At 54.1% G+C, this 18,597-nt stretch overlaps 1 protein-coding gene across 8 annotated transcripts in view; it reads right to left on the reverse strand.

The window, feature by feature from the left end:
- PKD1 (polycystin 1, transient receptor potential channel interacting) overlaps positions 1–18,597 on the reverse strand; it is a 54,174-nt gene that overhangs the window by 11,163 nt on the left and 24,414 nt on the right. For 5 of the 8 annotated variants that reach the window (XM_053557688.1, XM_053557686.1, XM_053557691.1 and 2 more), the window contains 22 exons: positions 18,395–18,570; positions 17,932–18,065; positions 13,766–17,388; positions 13,401–13,550; positions 11,694–11,837; positions 11,321–11,600; positions 11,033–11,246; positions 10,805–10,964; positions 10,288–10,440; positions 9,317–9,461; positions 8,620–9,240; positions 8,220–8,376; positions 7,768–8,020; positions 7,463–7,658; positions 4,352–4,522; positions 4,131–4,274; positions 3,834–4,044; positions 3,624–3,750; positions 1,308–1,424; positions 1,150–1,199; positions 749–933; positions 574–667 (listed from right to left, as the gene is read on the reverse strand). In XM_053557688.1, coding sequence (XP_053413663.1) covers positions 574–667; positions 749–933; positions 1,150–1,199; positions 1,308–1,424; positions 3,624–3,750; positions 3,834–4,044; positions 4,131–4,274; positions 4,352–4,522; positions 7,463–7,658; positions 7,768–8,020; positions 8,220–8,376; positions 8,620–9,240; positions 9,317–9,461; positions 10,288–10,440; positions 10,805–10,964; positions 11,033–11,246; positions 11,321–11,600; positions 11,694–11,837; positions 13,401–13,550; positions 13,766–17,388; positions 17,932–18,065; positions 18,395–18,570 — 7,505 coding nt within the window. The remainder of the gene's footprint in view (positions 1–573; positions 668–748; positions 934–1,149; positions 1,200–1,307; positions 1,425–3,623; positions 3,751–3,833; positions 4,045–4,130; positions 4,275–4,351; positions 4,523–7,462; positions 7,659–7,767; positions 8,021–8,219; positions 8,377–8,619; positions 9,241–9,316; positions 9,462–10,287; positions 10,441–10,804; positions 10,965–11,032; positions 11,247–11,320; positions 11,601–11,693; positions 11,838–13,400; positions 13,551–13,765; positions 17,389–17,931; positions 18,066–18,394; positions 18,571–18,597) is intronic. The other 3 variants (XM_053557689.1, XR_008373470.1, XM_053557687.1) reach the window with 3 other exon arrangements.

Genomic DNA, 18,597 nt, shown 5'->3' on the forward strand with positions numbered 1-18,597 from the left:
GGAAAATTCTTTAAAATTAAAAAAGAAAATGATTTCAAAAAGAAAAAAGCAGAGTATTTAAAAACCTGCCCATGATTTTTCACTGCTCTAAGACCAAAATAAAAATTCCTCTCTGGCATTCTATAATAGACAAACTCTTATTTGATAATGCGTAGCAATTCGATGTAGCAATTATCTGACTCCTTTTCTGAATATATTTATGTTCGTTCCTCCTTTATGAGATTTTAGTTTCTAGACCTTATCTTAAACAGTTATTGTTATTAAAAAAAAAAAAAAAAAAAAAGAAAAGAAAAGAAAATTCCTCTCTGCAGCCAGCCCGTCTTTCCACACCTCAGATGCCCTGTGTTCCTGCTGCCTCCCTAAAGGGAAGGCTCCCAGGGTCCTGAGTGACCCCATAAGGTCCTTTCCATAGGTTAGGAATGGGAGGCTCAGAGCAGTACAGCAGCCTGGCTACAGCTCAGCACTGGGAGAAAAGAGGGATAGAGCAAGACCCCCATGCGGAGAGCAGGGCTTGGCCTGGGCTTTCCCCAACTGCCCCACCCACCATGCCCTCCCCAGGAGCTGGGCACTCACAAGCCAGTGAGCACGTCCGTTTCCATTTCTGTATCCTGGGTGGGGGCCAGGCTGCTAGTCCCTTCGGCCAGGACCTGCTGGATCAGGTCTTCATCTGGAGGGACCAGGATGTGTCAAGGTGGGCCAGTCCTCAGGGGTAGGCTTTGAAGCCCTTCCTCCTCCACCCCCAGCTCACCTGATGCTGAGAAGTATTTGGCAGGTGAAGAGGGACTAACCAGGGAGAGACTGTCCTCTTCTGGGCCTAGCACAAGGCCAGCGTGGCCCTGTGCCAGACGCTGCAGGCTGCTGCCCATAATGGACGGATCACTGAGCAGGTCCGGCCAACCAAGCGTGCCTTCACTGGACAGCAAAAACACCAGGCTGTGGGTGGGCAGGTCAGCAAGGGTAGCCCTGAGACATGTCTGCCCACAGCCCCAACCCAAGGCTGGACACACATTGCCACACTGGGCTTCAGCACAGACCTGCTCCCAGATGGCGTGCAACAACAGACAGTTAGCAAGCATGTGGCCTGGATACCCAAACACCTAAAGCACAGGTAACCTATGTCACAGTATGCATTTTTTCTAGGAAACCCACCTTTTAGAATCATCCAGAAATAAGTCACTTTTCATTTGTGCAGTGAAGGCCTGTTGAGAAGTGCAAAGAGCACCTGAGAGTCTGGGCTGCCCCAGTGACAGAATGCACCCAGCCCAGGCCGGGTCTGAGCTGCTTCCGGCTCCTGATAGTGCCCTCACCTCAGCACGGAGGCCAGGAAATGTGAGGAACGAGCTGTCCAGCACAGTCGAGTCCAGGCAGCTGTCAATGTCCAGCACCTGCTGCCCTGCAGGGGTGGGACTCAGGCCCCCAGCATCCTGCAGGGAGAGAGCGGATGGTCAGCAGGACACAGCTCTGGCCCCTATCGGGAGGCAGAACCTACTCCCTAAGGAAATAAGAGTATAGACCAGTGCTGAGAGAATGTTCTACAATGATAGACATGTTCTATATCTGTGCTATCCATTACAGAAGGCCCTAGCCACATATTGCCTTTTTTTTTTTTTTTTGTAGAGACAGTCTCACTGTACCGCCCTCAGTAGAGTGCCGTGGCGTCACACAGCTCACAGCAACCTTTAACTCTTGGGCTTACGTGATTCTCGTCTCAGCCTCCCGACTAGCTGGGACTACAGGCGCCCGCCACAGCGCCCGGCTATTTTTTTGTTGCAGTTTGGCCAGGGCTGGGTTTGAACCCGCCACCCTCGGCATATGGGGCCGGCGCCCTACTCACTGAGCCACAGGCGCCGCCCATATATTGCCTTTTTTTTGAGACAGGGTCTCACTCTGTTGCCCAGATTGGAGTGTCATGGTGTCATCTCTACTTAACCTCAAATTTCTGGGCTCAAGTGATCCTCCTCCTTTAGCCTCCCGAGTAGCTGGGACTACAGGCCCCTGCCACAACACTCAACTAATTTTTCTGTTTTTGTAGAGATGGGGGTCTCAGGCTGGTCTCAAACTCCAGCCCTCAAGTGATCCTCCCAGAGTGCTAGGATTATAGACATGAGCCACTGCACATGGCCTAAACTTCGATTTAATTTAAATATAAATATAAATATATATATATATAAATATATATATATATATATATATATATATATATATATATATATATATGAATAGCCACATATGGCTCGTGGACACTGTACTGGACTCCTAGGATAAATCCTTCATGATGTACAATCCTTTTTTCTATGTTGCTGAACTTTGTTTGCCACTTGTTGCACACTGTTGAGGGGATTTGCATGTATAAGGGATACTGGTCAGCAGTTTCTTTTCTTTCTATATCCTCGTCTAGGTTTAGTGTCAGGGTAATGATGGCTTTCCAAAATGTTCAGAAGTGCTCCTTTCTCTTGTATTTTTGGGAAAGAGTTTGGAAGGACTGGTGCTAATTCACCAGTGAAGGCATCTGGGCCTGAACTTTTCTTTGTGGGAAATTTTTACAATAAATTACTAATTCAACCTCTTGCTATAGATCTATTCAGATTTTCTATTTTTTCTTAAGTCAGTTTTGGTAGTTTGTGTCTTTCTGGAAACATGTTAGTTCCTTCTAGTTACCTGACATGTAGGTCACTGTTGTTTGTTTTTTTAGACAGAGTCTCACTCAGTAGAGTGCTGTAGCATCACAGCTCACAGCAACCTCAAACTCTTGGGCTTGAGCGATTCTCTTGCTTCAGTCTCTCAAGTAGCTGGGACTACAGGTACCTACTACAAGGCCCAGCTATTTTTTTGTTGGAGTTGTCTTTGTTGTTTAGCTGGCCTGGGCCGGGTTTGAACCTGCCAGCCTCAGTGTATGTGGCTAGTGCCATAACCACTGTGCTACAGATGCTGAGCCTGTCATTGTTTAGCTGGTCCAGGTGGGGTTCAAACCCACCAGCCTCGGTGTATGTGACCGGCACCCTAACCATAAGCTATGGGCACCAAGCCAGGATCACCATTGTTATAGCATCATGCACAGGTCCTGTCAATCTCTATAAGGTTGGTGGAGATGTTTTCTTTTTCATTCATGATTTTGGCAATTTGAGATTTCTCATTTTCTCTTGCGAAACTCTTTTGTTTTCTTGGGGGTTTTTTTTTGTTTTGTTTTTTTTTTTTTGAGATAGAGTCTCACTTTGTTGCCCTCAGTAGAGTGCTATGGTGTCATAGCTCACAGCAACCTCAAACACTTGGGCTCAAGCGATTCTCTTGTCTCAGCCTCCTGAGTAGCTGGGACTAGAAGTGCCCATCACAATGCTGGGCTATTTTTAGTTATGGGGTCTTATTCTTGCTCAGGCTGGCCTCAAACATGTGAGCTCAAGTGATCTGCCCACCTCGGCCTCCAAGAGTGCTGGAATCATAGGCTTGAGCCACTGCGCCCAGCCTCTTGCTAAAGTTTTGTCAATTTTGCTGATCTTTTCAAAATAATCAGCTTTTGGTTCACTCATTTCCCTCTCTAGCTGCTTTACTAGACAGCTTTGTCCCTGGCCTGGCCCTAAGGCTCACACTCCATCCCCAGAACCCTGAGATCCCCAGCCCCAGCCTACCTTGCTCCTGGACATCCGGAAAAGGAACAAGATGGCCAGGTAGACAGGGTAGACAACCACGCTGGACACCAGGCCGATGGCAATTGTGTCAACGTTCAGTGGGATCAGACTAGACACAGGCCCTGGGCTGTGTGGGGAGAGCCCGGCCATGTCAGTGGTGGCAGGGCAGCCTGGGGAAGAAGAGGTTCTCCTGACCCCATGGGCACCCACCTGTATGTGGTGTCTCCCACGACCCCGTACCATACAGCATTGGCACCCAGGAAGAGGCAAATGAGGAGGAAACAACAGGTGGCCCTCTGAACTCTGGTGAAACGGCTGCGAGGCGACCGGTCCCATATGGAGAGCCAGATGTGCTTGTCAAAGAAGCCACGCTGTAGCTCAGCCACTAGGAGACGCTGGAACCGCCACAGGGCCGCCTCACCTAGGCAAAGGGCACAGGAGCAGCTGCAGGAAGCTGAATGGCAAGGCGACCCCTCCAGGCTGCCTGGACCAGGGACAAGGTCTTACTCGCTGCCAGCACCTCCTTTTCCACTAGGCCTCCATTGGCCTCTGTCTCCACTGATAGCCAATCATTGACCAAGAAAAAGGTGCTGCGGGCATTCTGCAGGTCCCTTACAATGATGTGTTGCAAGAACCAGGCAGGGCTGAGACCTGTGAAGGGGAGGAAGGAGATTAGGGCTACAGGGTGCTGGTGGGGCAGAGGGCAACTGTGGGTCCCCGTGCCAGACCTTTATTGTCGTGCCACACTCGGATTTTCCACACACTGCCAAGGCTGTGCGGGGTAGCAATCTGGAAGATGTCCAGGCTGTTACGATGGAAGGCTCTGTTCCCATCCAGGTGCCGGTGGCCACTTCGGCTGTCCACCCCATACAGCATGATGCCCACATGGGCTGTGGTACCTGGGTGGTAGGATGTGAGGGGGCAGAGTTCTGAATCTGCTGCCCACCACATATGGGGTCCCAGGTTCCTGGGATGTGTCAACCTTAATTCACACAAGTCAGAGCAGGCAGCCCTGGCTTTGCTCAGCTCTGAAACACCAGGGAGTTTTAGTTACCCTTGGGCTATTCAGTAAATACCAGCTCTGCAATGACATGACTCAAGTCCAAGTCCAGTTACTGTGGCATCTAACTGGAACGACTACATGAAGTGCAGACGCAACTAAGCTTCCTAATCCACCAGTCACTGTATAAGCAGAGGTGCACACCACAACAGCCACCCCACTCATACACAGGCTGCAAGTGTGTACCGTGTCACCTCTTCACCCAGTAACAGACCCAGGTGACAGTTTTTAAAAATGGGGAACCAGAAGAGACAATTTGCCAACAAAGATGAAAGCACAGCAAAGAAATGAAAAATGCCCATGTTGGCAAATGGAGTTACAGAAAAAAACAGCCGGGGGACACTGACATTGCTTTCCCCCCAAAGGACTGGAGTGACAATCTGGGTTTGGTTAGTGAGACAAACTCAGCAACACAAATAAGGCAAGTGGTAGAGAGAAGGGAACACTCTCACATTGTTGGTGGGACTGCAAACTAATACAGTCTCTTTGGAAGAAGTACGGAGAATCCTCAAAAACCTCAAATTAAGACCTCCCATTTGATCCCAACATCCCATTATTAGGCATTTACCCAAAAGAAAAAAAAATCATTTTATCATAAAGACATTTGCACTTGACTGTTTATCACAGCTCAATTAACAATCACCAAGACGTGGAAACAACTTAAATGCCCATGAGCTGATGAATGGATTAACAAACTATGGCATATATATGCCATGGAGTACTATTCAGCCATAAAAGGATGGAGACTTTACATCTTTTGTATCAACCTGGATGAATTTGAAATACATTCTTAGTAAAGTATCATTAAAATGGAAAAGCAAGGCTGGGTGCAGTGGCTCACGCCTATAATCCTAGCACTCTAAGAGGCAGAGGTGGGTGGATTGCTCTAAGTTGACAGGTTGAAGACCAGCCTGAGCCAGAGCAAGACCCCATCTCTATAAGTAGCCAGGCATTGTGGCGGGCGCATGTAGTCCCAGCTACTTGGGAGGTTGAGGCAGGAGAATCGCTTAAGCCCAAGAGTTTGAGCTGTGATGCCACGGCACTCTACCAAGGGCGACATAATGAGAATTTCTCCAAAAAAAAAAAAAAAACCCTCATAGTCCAAGACTTCTAGGAGATACTTCACAATATGGTAAGTGTAAAGAAAACACAGGAATTCAGTGCACACTTAGAATGTGGTAATTCACCGAAGCACAGAAACTATGCTCATTCACCCCCAAGTTACCCAGCAGGAAGGCAGTACATACTGTTCAAACTACTCTTATGAATAAGTTTTTCATAGAGAAATAACACCGGGTTGGCGGCTGTAGCTCAGCGGCTGGAGTGCCAGCCACATACACCCCAGACCCAGCTGGGGCCTGCCAAACAATGATAACTACAATCAAAAAATAGCTGGGCATTGTGACGGGCACCTGGAGTCCCAGCTATTTGGGAGGCTGAGGCAAGAGAATCGCTTAAGCCCAAGAGTTTGAGGTTGCTGTGAGCTGTGATGCCACGGCACTTTACCAAGGGCGACATAGTAAGACTCCGTCTCAATAAAAAAAAAGAGAGAGAGAGAAATAACACTATGTTTGCCAAGTTTCTAATGTTTTTTTTTTTTTTTTTTTTTGTAGAGACAGAGTTTCACTTTATTGCCCTCGGTAGAGTGCTGTGGCGTCACACAGCTCACAGCTACCTCCAACTCCTGGGCTTAGGAGATTCTCCTGCCTCAGCTTTCCGAGTAGCTGGGACTACAGGCGCCCGCCACAACGCCCGGCTATTCTTTTGTTGCAGTTTGGCCAGGGCTGGGCCTGAACCCGCCACCCTCGGTATATGGGGCCGGCGCTCTGCTCACTGAGCCACAGGCGCCGCCTCAAGTTTCTAATGTTTTAAGTTACACAATATTCAATAACTACCAGTACATTTCCTTTCACATTTATAACGAATGGTAAGAGAGTTGTATGTTTGTTTAGTTTTGCTGTTGTTGTTTGAGACAAAGAGTCTCAAGCTGTCGCCCTGGGTAGAATACTATGGCATAAGTCACAGCAACCTTGGGCTCAAGGGACCCTCTTGTCTCAGTTTTTCACTTTATTTATTTATTTATTTTTAATTTTTTTATTTTTGGAGATAAGAGTCTCACTCTGTTGCCCTAGGTAGAGTGCCAAAACGTCACAGCTCACAGCAACCTCAAACTCTTGGGCTCAAGCAATTCTCTTGCCTCAGCCTCCCAAGCAGCTGGGACTGCAGGCACCTGCCATAACACCCAGCTATTCTTTTGTTTCAGTTTGGACAGGGCCGGTTCGAACCCACCACCCTTGGTATATGGAGCCAGCGCCCTACTCACTGAGCCACAGGTGCCGCCCCAGTTTTTCATTTTTAGTTGAGAGGGATCTCATTCTTGCTCAGACTGGTCTCTAATTCATGAGCTTCAGCAATCCACCCACCTCGACCTTCCAGAGTGCTAGCTAAGATTACAGGTGTGAGGTATCACCACCTATGAACTTTAAAGGTCACAGAAACACCATAATTTCTCCGTTGATTACTGAGCTCTGCATAGTTTGAGTTCAAACACTCTAGCAGGGTCCCTGTGCCAGGAGAGGACCACCTGCCCAGTGCCCTTCTCATTCTCAGGGACAGTGAACATTTGTAAGGCTGCTCCAAGGATTAGCAAGCCAGTGCTTTACACAGTACATGGTGAACTGTGCACCTGTCTTATGACAACTGCTGAGTATCGCTCTGTGGAGATGAGCAGGCAGAGCAAGTGGGAGCAGCTTGGGGGCCCGGCACCCACTCCTCTTACCTGAGCCCCGGCCCCAGCCAGTCTTGACCAGAATCTCATACTTGAAGCGACCCCTCTTCCCGCAGAAAGGGATGACACGGACCCGGCTGATATCTAGCTGGTCCAGTTTGCGCAGGATCACTGCCATGACCATATAGGTCACCAGGCTCACAGCACATGTCAGCAGGACAACATAGTTCATGGCTGCAGCAGGCTCCTGAGGAAAGAGCCGCCAGGCTCAGGAGGCCACGCACAGACTCCACTTTGTCAGGGAAGGGCCGGGGCCCACCCAGGTCCTACTCAGCCCTGCCATGGGCACCACTCACAGGAAAGATGAAGTGGACGCGACTGGGGGGCACAAAGAGGCTGGCACCGAAGACAGTAAGATGGCGGGTAAGGCAGACAGCCTGGGTGGGTGAAGTCTCTTCCAGGGGCACTAGCCCCTCTGTCTTCCACATCATCTCCTCTTCACTGAAATACTGGCACAGGGACGTGTACAGGCCCACAGATACCTCTAGCACTGACCAGTGGAAGTGGCTGGTAAAGTTCAGGTAGTAGCTCCCACTCAGGTCTTCAGTCCTGGGCAGGGATGTGGGAGTGTTAACAGCCAGTCCCAGGCTCAAGCCAGGGTAGGTGTCCTGGTTTCAGGTCCCGTCCTGGCTTGTGCCCCAGTCTTCCTACTGCTACTGTTCCCATAAGCTCCCTGCAACCATGCAAATACGAACCCAGTCACACCCACCCTGCCCTGCTGCATGCATACCCCCACCATGCCACTCACCCTGGGGCAATGAAGAAGGTGTAGGGCCTGTGGTCGTCGCTCTCCAGCACCTCCAGACTGATCCTCCTACTGGCTGAGCAGTTGCGCTCATTAGGCTGGGGCACCGTGTGCAGGTAGACGGCCAAGTAGGGCTCCGGCTCCTCAGACAGGTAGCGCCCTGGGATGGCAAGCACAGGGTCAGATGCCAGCCTGGGAAGCTCATCCACCCTGGGGCCCTCCTTCTGGAGGCAGCATTCTCCAGGCCTCCTTGACTCCCCCTCAGTCAACCCCCGGGATCCATGAAGCAGAAGGCAGACTTTCCCAAAGACCACAAATGTGGGGGGTATTTGCAGGAAATGCATTCTGCCTCAGGACTGAGGCTGGCAGAGGGGTCACCCATATGCCTGCTCATAGCACCCACCACTCAGCAGCGTGTAGGTGACCTGCAGGTGCAGTCCAGCCTTGGGGTTGCTGTTGTCTGGGGTGACCACGGCACTGACTGAGGCCCGGGGCTGGACGACAACAGAACCAGCAGGGGTGTGGTGGCTCCAGGCAGCCTGGTCTGAGTTGTTAGGCACCTTCACGGTGATGGCACGCTCTGATGCCAGGCGCTCAATGGGGATCTGGGTGCCAGCCTGTGTCTGAAAGGCCATGGACACCACCTTCGTGGAGACAGTGTAGTTGCTGATGTAGCCAAAGGGAAAAGGGTTAGAGTCAACAAGGAAGATGAGCTGCACCACGTCACTGAGGTGGGACAGGGCTCCGCTGAAGGCCTCAGGGATGGAGAAGTGGCACCCAGGGCCTGAGGCATTGCCATAGCATAACAGGCTCAGCGGGTCTGAGCGCTTGCCCTGGGCAACAATTTCCTCAGCCACCAGGGTCAGGGGCTCCTCGTTGAGCACGCGAGAACGCATGAGGATGCACATGAGGGCCGAAGACAGGTTGTAGGCCTTGGACGCCACCATCACGGAGGGTGGCTCAGCCCCTAGCTCTGAGAGTTGCAGGCCCTGCATATCCGAGTTGCCCAGGTAGATGAGGTCACCTGTAGGTGATGCAGAGGGTGAGGAGAAGTCCAGGCAGGAGCAAGAGGCCAGGGGAGGGGAGCCCCATGAGCACACCTGTGATATTGAGGATGCTATCAGCGATGGCAGTAGGTGTCACAGTGCCTTCAGTGGTCTCGGCCTGCAGGACACGCATCATGCCCTCCAGCTTGTGTAGCGTCTGTTTCAAGCATGAGCGGCACACGAGCTCCCTGCTGGACACCTGTGTAGAACCCAGCATCACATCCAGCCCCATCTGCTGTGCTAGCCTCATGGCCAAGGGACCCAGGCAAAGCAGCAGCTCAACAATCACTTAGATTGGCTCATGTCCCTCCTCCCCCAATTCAGCCCAGCTCTACTTCAAGCTTGCCAGAACACTTAGCTCCCCCCAACCCCTAGCACTGCACTCTGCAGCTAGAGATCTCACCCACAGTGGTCCAACTGAGAGCCCTCTAGCGGCTCCTCCCAACCTATGGCACATCCCAACTCCTTCTGGAGCCCTTATGACAAGGACCTGCCAACCACTGCCAACCAGTGTCTCTTCACACAACTAAAAGTAAGATAGACACCAAAGCTATGAATAAACTCCCATGCCAACCACACACACAGCTATGGAAGTGTGTGGAAGCCATGTGGCCATAGGATGACCTCCAACAAGAAGGCTCTCCTTCTCTCTGAGAGCTGGACCTCCTCTATAGCAGTCCCCCAAGCAGATGTGGTCAACACCATTCCCGAACCTGGACCTGAGCAACTGAGGGCCTCACAGAGTGGACAGACCATGCCATTTGTGTGGGTAAGTGGCCTGAGGGGAACAGTGTCCTTGTGTTCACCCTTCCCCACATCAGGGCTGCTCTTGTGCCCAGGCCACCCTGCAGAGTCACCTTAGGGGGCACCAGTGGCTTCCTGCCAGATAGTGACAGAAGACAAACAGCTGAGACTGACTCAGAGGTCACAGGGGCCAGGTGGAGGCTCTGGGGTTGTGGGGCTCAATGCCTAGGGCTGCCGTAGGGCCTGGGGTTTGGGGAGGGCACACGGGGCTACTATCACACCATGCACTGGGCCAGTGCTGCAGCAATCTGCTGAATGTCATCCACTGTGTTGACCCGTAGAGAGACGAGGGTCTCCGTAATGTTCTTGCGTATCTGGGCTCGCAGGTGCTGCTCCTGGTTGGACTCTGCTGCCATGTTGGGGGCCTGCTCATACTGGGGTGGGAGGAGGGCACAGGAGCTGTCAGCAGGACTGCAGACCCACCCAGCATCACAGTCCCTGGGGTGCCCACTGCAGAGTCACATGTGGTTATGCTGTGTGGCTCAGCAGTGACTCAAGGCCCAAGCTGTTTCCTCGAGGGAAAAATGGGGCAAGCTCAGCTGCCATCCTGGAGCCAGGTGGCACTGGATGGTGTGTGGGCCAGCAGACACAGAGGAGGACCTGGCATAGGGTGGCTGCTGAGAACAATTACTTCAAAGACATCAGGATTCCATTCGGGGCCCAGGGACAAGTAGGGAGTACCTGCCCCACCCCCACACATGCAGCAGATGCTGGGGATCCCCTCCTAACTGCACTGACCTCGTTGAGCACAGTGACAAGGGCCAGTGAGTACTCGATGACATGCTGGGGATCAGCCTGTCTTAACAGCCCAGGCAGCACGCTGGCGGTCAGGCCATGCAGCCACGCACTGAGCCCTGAAGTACTGCCATTGGGCTCTGGAAGGGTGATAGCCACAGACCTACAGGGTGGATGGGGACTGTGAGCAGGCAGTGGTTACCAAAACCCCTTCCCATGAGCTCAGCTCACCTGTTGAGGGCGACCACGGAAGCACCCAGTTGGTCCTGCACAACCACAGCCAGGCCCACCTCAAAGTGTGGCCTGAACCCTGGGGGCAGCACAGCCCCATAGGTGGAGAGGCTGCCTTTGTAAATGCAGAACTCCTCGCAGTGGCCCCGACGACAGCGCTGCAGCAGCAGGGCATATACCAGTGGGGCACCAGCGTCCTCAGCATCCCTCCAACCTGCAGAACCCCACAGTGTCAGGTCAGATCCAAGCATTCGCCCACTGCGGTCCCCAATACAGGCCCACACTCACCTGTACACTCAAAGTGCACCTTGGTGGTGAGGGCGCTCACAGCGTCCAGCGGGAAGAGGCGACACAAGCCCCCAAGCGGAGGGCTGTTGGGGGACAGGCGGATGGAGGCGCAACCCTCCTCCTCGCCTGAGTGGCCCAGCACAGTAAGCGTGAACGTGTAGCCCTCGCCGTCCCGCAGCACGCCCTGCCGCACTACTAGCCGCATGCCGGCGCTGCCAGTGGACGTGGTGGTCTCGTCCAGCACCAGGGTCTTATTGCTGAAGGTGCGTGCGGCCCAGCGCTGCAGACATCACAGGGTGGTAAGGTGGCCCCACCTCGCGGCATAGGACCACGCCCCAGCTCCACCCCTCGCCCTTAGCCCCGCCCCACTCACCCCTCGCTTCGAGCCCGGGCTGCAGTTGTGGCAGCGCCCCTCCAGGTACACGTGGGAGCTGCGGCTCACTTCGTACACCGCCTGGGCCTTGCAGGACACGCACTCCAAGGACACGATTGGCACCCGGCCGCTCCGGATCAGCACCTAGGGAGCGGTGGTGTTCCCAAGAAGCCATGCCCATTCTGGCCCCTCTTCTGCCCCAGGGAGAAAGCGCCTATTACTCCTGCACCTACTCAGCCTAAACTCCAGAGTTTTTTTTTTTTTTTTTTTGCAGTTTTTGGCTGGGGCTGGGTTTGAACCCGCCACCTACGGCATATGGGGCCAGCGCCCTACCACTTTGAGCCACAGGCGCTGCCCCAACTCCAGGGGGTTTTTATGTGTGTGTGGAGACAGAGTTTCATTTTATCGCCCTCCGTAGAGTGCCATGGCGTCACACAGCTCACAGCAACTTCCAACTTCTCGGCTTAGGCGATACTCTTGCCTCAGCCTCCCGCTTGGTGTCCGCCCCAATGCCCAGCTATTTTTGCAGTTTGGCTGGGCTGGGTTTGAACCCACCACCCTCGGTATACGGGGCCGGTGCCCCACCCACTGAGCCACAGGAGCCACCCTAAACTACAGGTTTTTGAGGAGCCTACCCCCACCAGTGAGCTCTGCCTCTTGTAAGCTCTATCCTGCTTCCCACATCACAATCTGGAGAGGGTTAGTCATCTAAAGCTACAGAAGCTATGTGGGGCTTGTTTTCTACATATTAGGGTCCAGCTTGAGCCTGACAGGAAGGAGACAGGTTCCTTTCACTGACGGGAGTGACCCATGAACAGGTACCTGAAGGTGTGTCTGTGTGTATGAACTAAGTCTGAAGGCAGCCCCGTTCTCCATAGCCCTGTCTCACATGTCCTGCTGCCCTGGGCTGAGGCCTGCTCTCAACAACCTCTTCCCCAGATGCTTCCTCTAGGCCCCCCAGTCAAGCCAGCTGAGAGAAGTCTGGCCTTCAGGATAGAAACAGATACCACCACTCCAGGGGACCAGCAAGACCACCACAGGGTCAGGGTCACCTGCATGGTTGTCCTGAGCCTCTTGATTAGTCCAGGACAGAGGAGTGTGAAGGTGAGAACTGGCCCACCCCATTTGGAAATGACACATAGGCTCTGGGGACAGTGGTTGCCTCTGGGAGGGGGCTGCTCTGTTTGTCCTTTTCTCTGTCTAGATACAGGACTAGAGCTTGTCCGGCCCCTTTTATGATTTCACACGCAACTGGCAGGGCATGTGGCTCATGCCTGTAATCCTAGCACACTGGGAGTCTGAGGTGGGAGGATTGCTTAAACTCAGGAGTTCGAGACCAGCATGAGCCAGAGTTTACTAAAAGCAGAAAAAGTAGCCGGGGGTTGTGGCAGGGACCAGTAGTCGCAGTTATACTCAGGAGGCAGGAGAATCATTTGAACCCAAGAGTTTGAGGCTCCAGTGAGCTATGATGATACCACTGCACCCCAGCCCAGGTCACAGATCAAAAGTCTGTCTCCCAAAAACTAAAAAACACCATTTATGGAGCGAAGCAATGCTGAGGTAGGGCATCTGATTAAGTAAGATTTGTATCAAACCAACAGGTAAGAAGAGAATCTACAGCCTTTGCAACTGAAACAGAGAAAAACCTATGGAAATGGGAAAAGTTGACCATCCTGTGTCTGGTCCTATAGGGTGGGGCACACGCACCGTCTGGTTGGTGGCCTCCTCCTTGCGGCCCACCTTCCACACAGTGAGGTTGAAGGTGTACTCCACGCCAGCTTCCAGGCGTTCTTGGGGGATGGTGACCACGCTGCTCCCACGGGGCCCAAAGTTCAGAGCACATCCGCCAGTCTCACTCTGCAGCCCACAAACAAGGGAGATGAGGTGGTGTAAGACCCATAACATGTCTCAAAGTGAGGCCCAACCAGGGCACAACTGAGGAGACACCCCTCCCCCCATTCTAGGACCAAGCCCACTAAATATTGTGGACAGGGAAGAATGCTGAGCATTTGCTGGACTCTTTAGTGAGCATGACTGAGGGGCAGGGAAGGTGGCCTGGCCACATGGCTGACCTGAGTCGAGGCTACACAGGCCCAGTGGAAGCTGAGTGGTGTCTGGTCGCCATCCTCCAGGTTAGGGTCATAGGACTTACTCCCATCCAGCACCAGGTCCTGCGTGTCTGACCACACACGGTATGAGCCACCCTCAATGATGGGTACCAGGCGCTCAGGGGCCATTGTTACATTGGCCTGAATGCTCCGTGCCAGTGGTGTGTCCCCAAATGACACCACAAACACAAAACAGTAGTGGCCCACAGGCAGCACCAGTCGTGGCACAACCAGCTGAGGCCGGCTCACGTCCACACCGGGCAGAGCCACTGGGGTCATTCGCCCCCGCCGCTGGCAGCTAGCAGCACGGTATACCTCCCAGCGGTACTCAGTCTGGTAGGTAACACAGTCACGCAGGTCAATGTGGGCCTCCAAGTAGTTGCGCTGGGAGCGCCGCATCAGTACCTGAAGGGGCAGGGCCACATCCACTTCCGGCTCCCTACAGGCTAGCACCTGGACAGTCACTGTGGCCTGCGCCACAAAGAAGCTCACCAGGTTGGAGGCATTCACCTGAACACGGTAGTCTCCTGGCTGTAGATAGGAGTGTTCAGCCCAGGGCTCGTCTGTGTCCTGCACTGGAGCTCCATCTCCAAAGTCCCAATGGTAGGCCACACGCCGGGGACTAGGGCTTGTGGCAGCCTCAAACTGGGCCGAGCGGTTGGTGAAACAGCGGCCACTCTGCAGTTGTACATACTGGATGACATCCTGGACTTCCACTACGAGTGTTCGGTTCTCACTGCCTAGCGCATTGAAGGCACGCACGTTAATCTCCAGCAGCCCTGCAGCCACGGGTGTGTAGGTGACATCGCGGCCAGACAGGATGACCAGTGAGTCACCCTGGACCTTCTGCAAGGAGAAGTACCAGGCATAGGCGACTCGGGAGCCACGCTGCACACGGGCTGTGAAGTTCCTCTCAGTGCCTGTGGCGATGCCTGGCTCACAGCAGTTGGGCACATGCAGTCCACTCACGGCCTCCAACACCAAGATGCGTATTTGTGCCTGGGCCCGGCTTACATGGTTCTCGGCCTGCACGCTCACCACATGATCTCCCACCCAAGGGAAGCTATAGGAGAAACGGGGCCCTGGGAGCACCTCAGTGCCAGCCCCGCCGACCTGAAGGCGGAAGGTGACGGCTGAGCCGGTGGCCAACAGTATCTGAAAATGGACAAGCTGCCCAGGTGCCACCACCTTGCTGCTGGCCCACAGCACCAGGCCCATGATGGGCTCCTCCACTGTGAGGTTGTGCACAGCTGTGACCCAGCTGACTGCATTGGAAGCATTGAGATGGATGGAAAAGGTGCCAGCATCAGGGAAGACCACAGTGATGTGCTGGCCACGCTTGCTGCCACCTGGTATAGCCCAACACCAGCTCACATTGGTCCCCATGGCCAGCTGCCCCCAGAATGACACTGTGGAGCCAGCAGCTACAAAGCTGCTGTCTGGCTCTCCAGTCCTAATGCTAAGGCCACACACAGGCACCTGCACTGCCACTTCAGTGGTGGCATTGACTGAGCCCAGCTGGTTCCTGGCTGTGACCGTGAGCAGATGCATGCCGGCTATGGTGAAAGTATGGGTGGTGGATGGCTCAGGTGTCTCCCAGCTCAGCCCTTCATCCAAGGACCAAGTGTAATTAATACCACTACCACCAGCCAGCTCAGCACTGAGGGTGATGCTCACATTGACAGCAGCCGGGTTGGGTGAGGCACCCACAGCCAGCCACCCCACAGGCTCCACAAAGTCCACGGTGCGGTTGGCCCAGGCACTGCCCAGCATGTTAGTGGCACGCAGCTGGATATGGTAGGTGCCTGCCTTTAGGGCAGTGAGTGAGAAGCTTTTGCCACTGCCGACTAGGGCTGGGCCACCATTCTGCTGGGCGGTCCAGCTGTAGGAGATGTTGGTGCCATCTCTGATGGTGGCCTGCAGCTGCAGCGTGTGGTTGGTGGGGAAGCAGCAGTTGCTGCCACCACCCACCACCTGCAGCCCCTCGATGAGCTGCAAGACATAGATGAAGATGCTGTCCTGGGCTGAACCCACCTTGTTCTCAGCTGTAACGATGATGTTGAAGGTGCCCACTGAGCGGAAGGTGTAGGAGATGGTGGGGCCCCCGGGAATGGGTGTGCAGCGATCACACAGCACCCAGGAGTATTGTACATCACTGCCTGCCTCCAGCGAGGTGCTGAAGCTCACACTGCTATTCAGGGGCACTGCTGTGCGGCTGGCGTTAAGGCTGAGCCCCCGCACACGCTGCTGCACCGTAACATTGAGCCAGGCCTCACTGTGGCTCACCCCATTCCAGCCTGCCACCCGGATGGTGAAGTCACCTGTACTGTTGTAGGCATGGATGACCTCTGGGCCCTCGAGCCACTCACCATCCCCCAGCTCCCACAGGTAAGCGGCAGGGTGTCCACGGCCCAGTACAGAGAAAAGATAGGGCTGCTGCAGCTCTAGCACTTGGGAGCTGTTGACCCTGATGCCCGAGAGCACTACAGGCTCCTGTACCTCTACCACAGCTGAGTCATTGGCAGCAGACACGTTGTTGGATGCAGTGACTGTTACCAGGTAGGAGCCTGGGTCTCCGTAGGTGAATGTCACCTCAGGGCCCCAGGTGCAGGATGGGGTGGCATCTTCAGTGCCCAAGTCCCAGGTATAGCGGTAAGGGTATGGCGGCCAGGCATGTGCCACCAGCCGGGCCTCATCACCAAGTTGCACAAACTGCCTCTCAGGCTGCAAGGTGACATTGCCCACCTCAGGCTCCACACAGATGCTGGTGAAATAATGTGCTTTGTTCACGTGGCTTGACAGCACCAGTGCCAAGGGGAATGTTCCACTCTGTGTGAAGTTGTGTATAACCACTGGGCACCCCTGGATGGTTATGTTAGAGGAGCCGTCCCCAAAGGTCCAGTCAAATTGGTAGTGTTCAGGATCCCCCGTGACATGGGCCATCAGCCGGGCATTGGGCTGTGTGGGGATGCAGGTGGCAGGCTCAATGCGCAGTACCTCCAAGACAAAGACCTGCACCTGCAAGCTCTGGGCCAGGTGGCCAGCAGGGCTGGCTGCGCTCACAATCACTGTGTAGTTCTGTGCCTGCAAGTACACGTGTTCTACTGTGGCCTCAGGGCCTGTGAGTACTGTGCCATCCCCCATGTCGAAGATCCAGGTGATGTTGTCACCCATCTCCACAATGGCACTGACCACAATGGGCGCACCCTGCTCCACAGCCGGGGTCGTGTGCACGCTCAGGCCTCGGAGCTCTTCAAAGACATGGACATCTGCGTGTGCTGCCACACTGCTTACTGTGTTGTTGGCCTCCAAGCGGACAAGGTACGTACCCCTCAAAGCATAGGTGTGGTTGACCATTGAATGGCTTTGCTTCAGGATGGGGGAGCTGTCCCCAAAGTCCCATGTGTATAGGATGCCACCAGGTGAGGGTAAGGGGTGTGGGTAGAAAGTAACAGGCTGACCAGTTACCAAGACACCACTGCTCATGCCCACGGCCACGGTAGGTAGGGGTGCACGCACACTCACAGGCATCTGTTTCGTCAGGTTCTCAAAGGCATTGGACACGAGCACAGTTAGGCTGTACTCACCTGTGGGGACAGGCCCACAGTGAGTCAGGGTCCCTGCTTACCACCTGGTGAGGACAGGAGACAGCCCTCCCAGGCAAGGAGTGGGCCCCTCCTTGAAGCACCAGTGGCTACCCTCAGACCCACCCTGAGGGCCCACACGTCTGGCTGCACATAGGACAGCATAGGCTGTGGCTGAGGTAGATAGGTGGGATGGGAGGCCAGCAACGCAGCCAGCAAGGCCAGATCAAATTGGTCTGCCCTACAAGACACTAAGTGGCCTTAGTGTGGGAGGTTTTGGAATTTTAAAAATTACAAAGCTACTCCCTCTTCCTCTCCCAAAAAGGCTGAGAATGGAAAGCAGAAGATCCAGTTTCTGGACAGCAGATTCAACTCATGGAGTTCAGGGGCCCTGCCTACCCTCACTACTCACACCTAGGTACTGACCTTCCCTCCAGAAAGGCCTCAAGCTATTAACCCCAGCAGGTCATGGTGGAAGGGTTAAGGCTGTCCCAAAGGAAAAGCTGCCCAAGCTCAGGGCCCCAAGGGCAATGGCCCTGAACTCACCTGGGGAGGTGTAAGTGTGTGTAGCATTGTGCTCCACCAGCACCTGGGCTACTGCAGGGTCTGGCACCTGGAAGGACTCAACATATGGAGGCTTGAACTGACTGAGTGCCTGTTCCCCGTCCCCAAAGGTCCACCTGCCAGGGTGGTAGCAAGCAGTAAACAGAATGGAACAGGGGCAGCAGGCAGGACTGGCACTCCCACAGTGGGAAGCCTGCTGGCCCAGCTGTACCTGTGCCCTGCAGTGGTTCCCTCCTGGTTCCCCCATCCAGGTCCTCTCTGTGCCAGGTCCTCCCACCCCTCCCATGCAGCCCTTCCAGGGTCCTGTGCACCTGGCATCCCCTGATAGAGAAACTGAGGCTCAGAAAGGCAATACTCTGGCCTGGGGTCCCATAGATGAGGCTAGGAGCTGGGATAAAAACCTGGCTGGCCACCCACTCCCCCATGCCTGGCCCCAGGTACTTACAGGAAGGCCACTTCCACAGCTGAGTCTACCAGCACACTAGCCGTCAGTGCCAAGGTGACATTGAGGGGCAGCACAGCCGGCACCGTGGACACTTGCAGGCCCCGCATCCGGTTCATCCGCTCCACAGACACATTATAGTTCACTGTTACGTTGCTCACATGGTTAGAGGCTGTCAGCTGCAGAGACAGGCATCAGTGGGCATG

The sequence above is a fragment of the Nycticebus coucang genome, chromosome 12 (genome assembly GCF_027406575.1).
Source record: "Nycticebus coucang isolate mNycCou1 chromosome 12, mNycCou1.pri, whole genome shotgun sequence".
Lineage (NCBI taxonomy): Eukaryota > Metazoa > Chordata > Mammalia > Primates > Lorisidae > Nycticebus > Nycticebus coucang.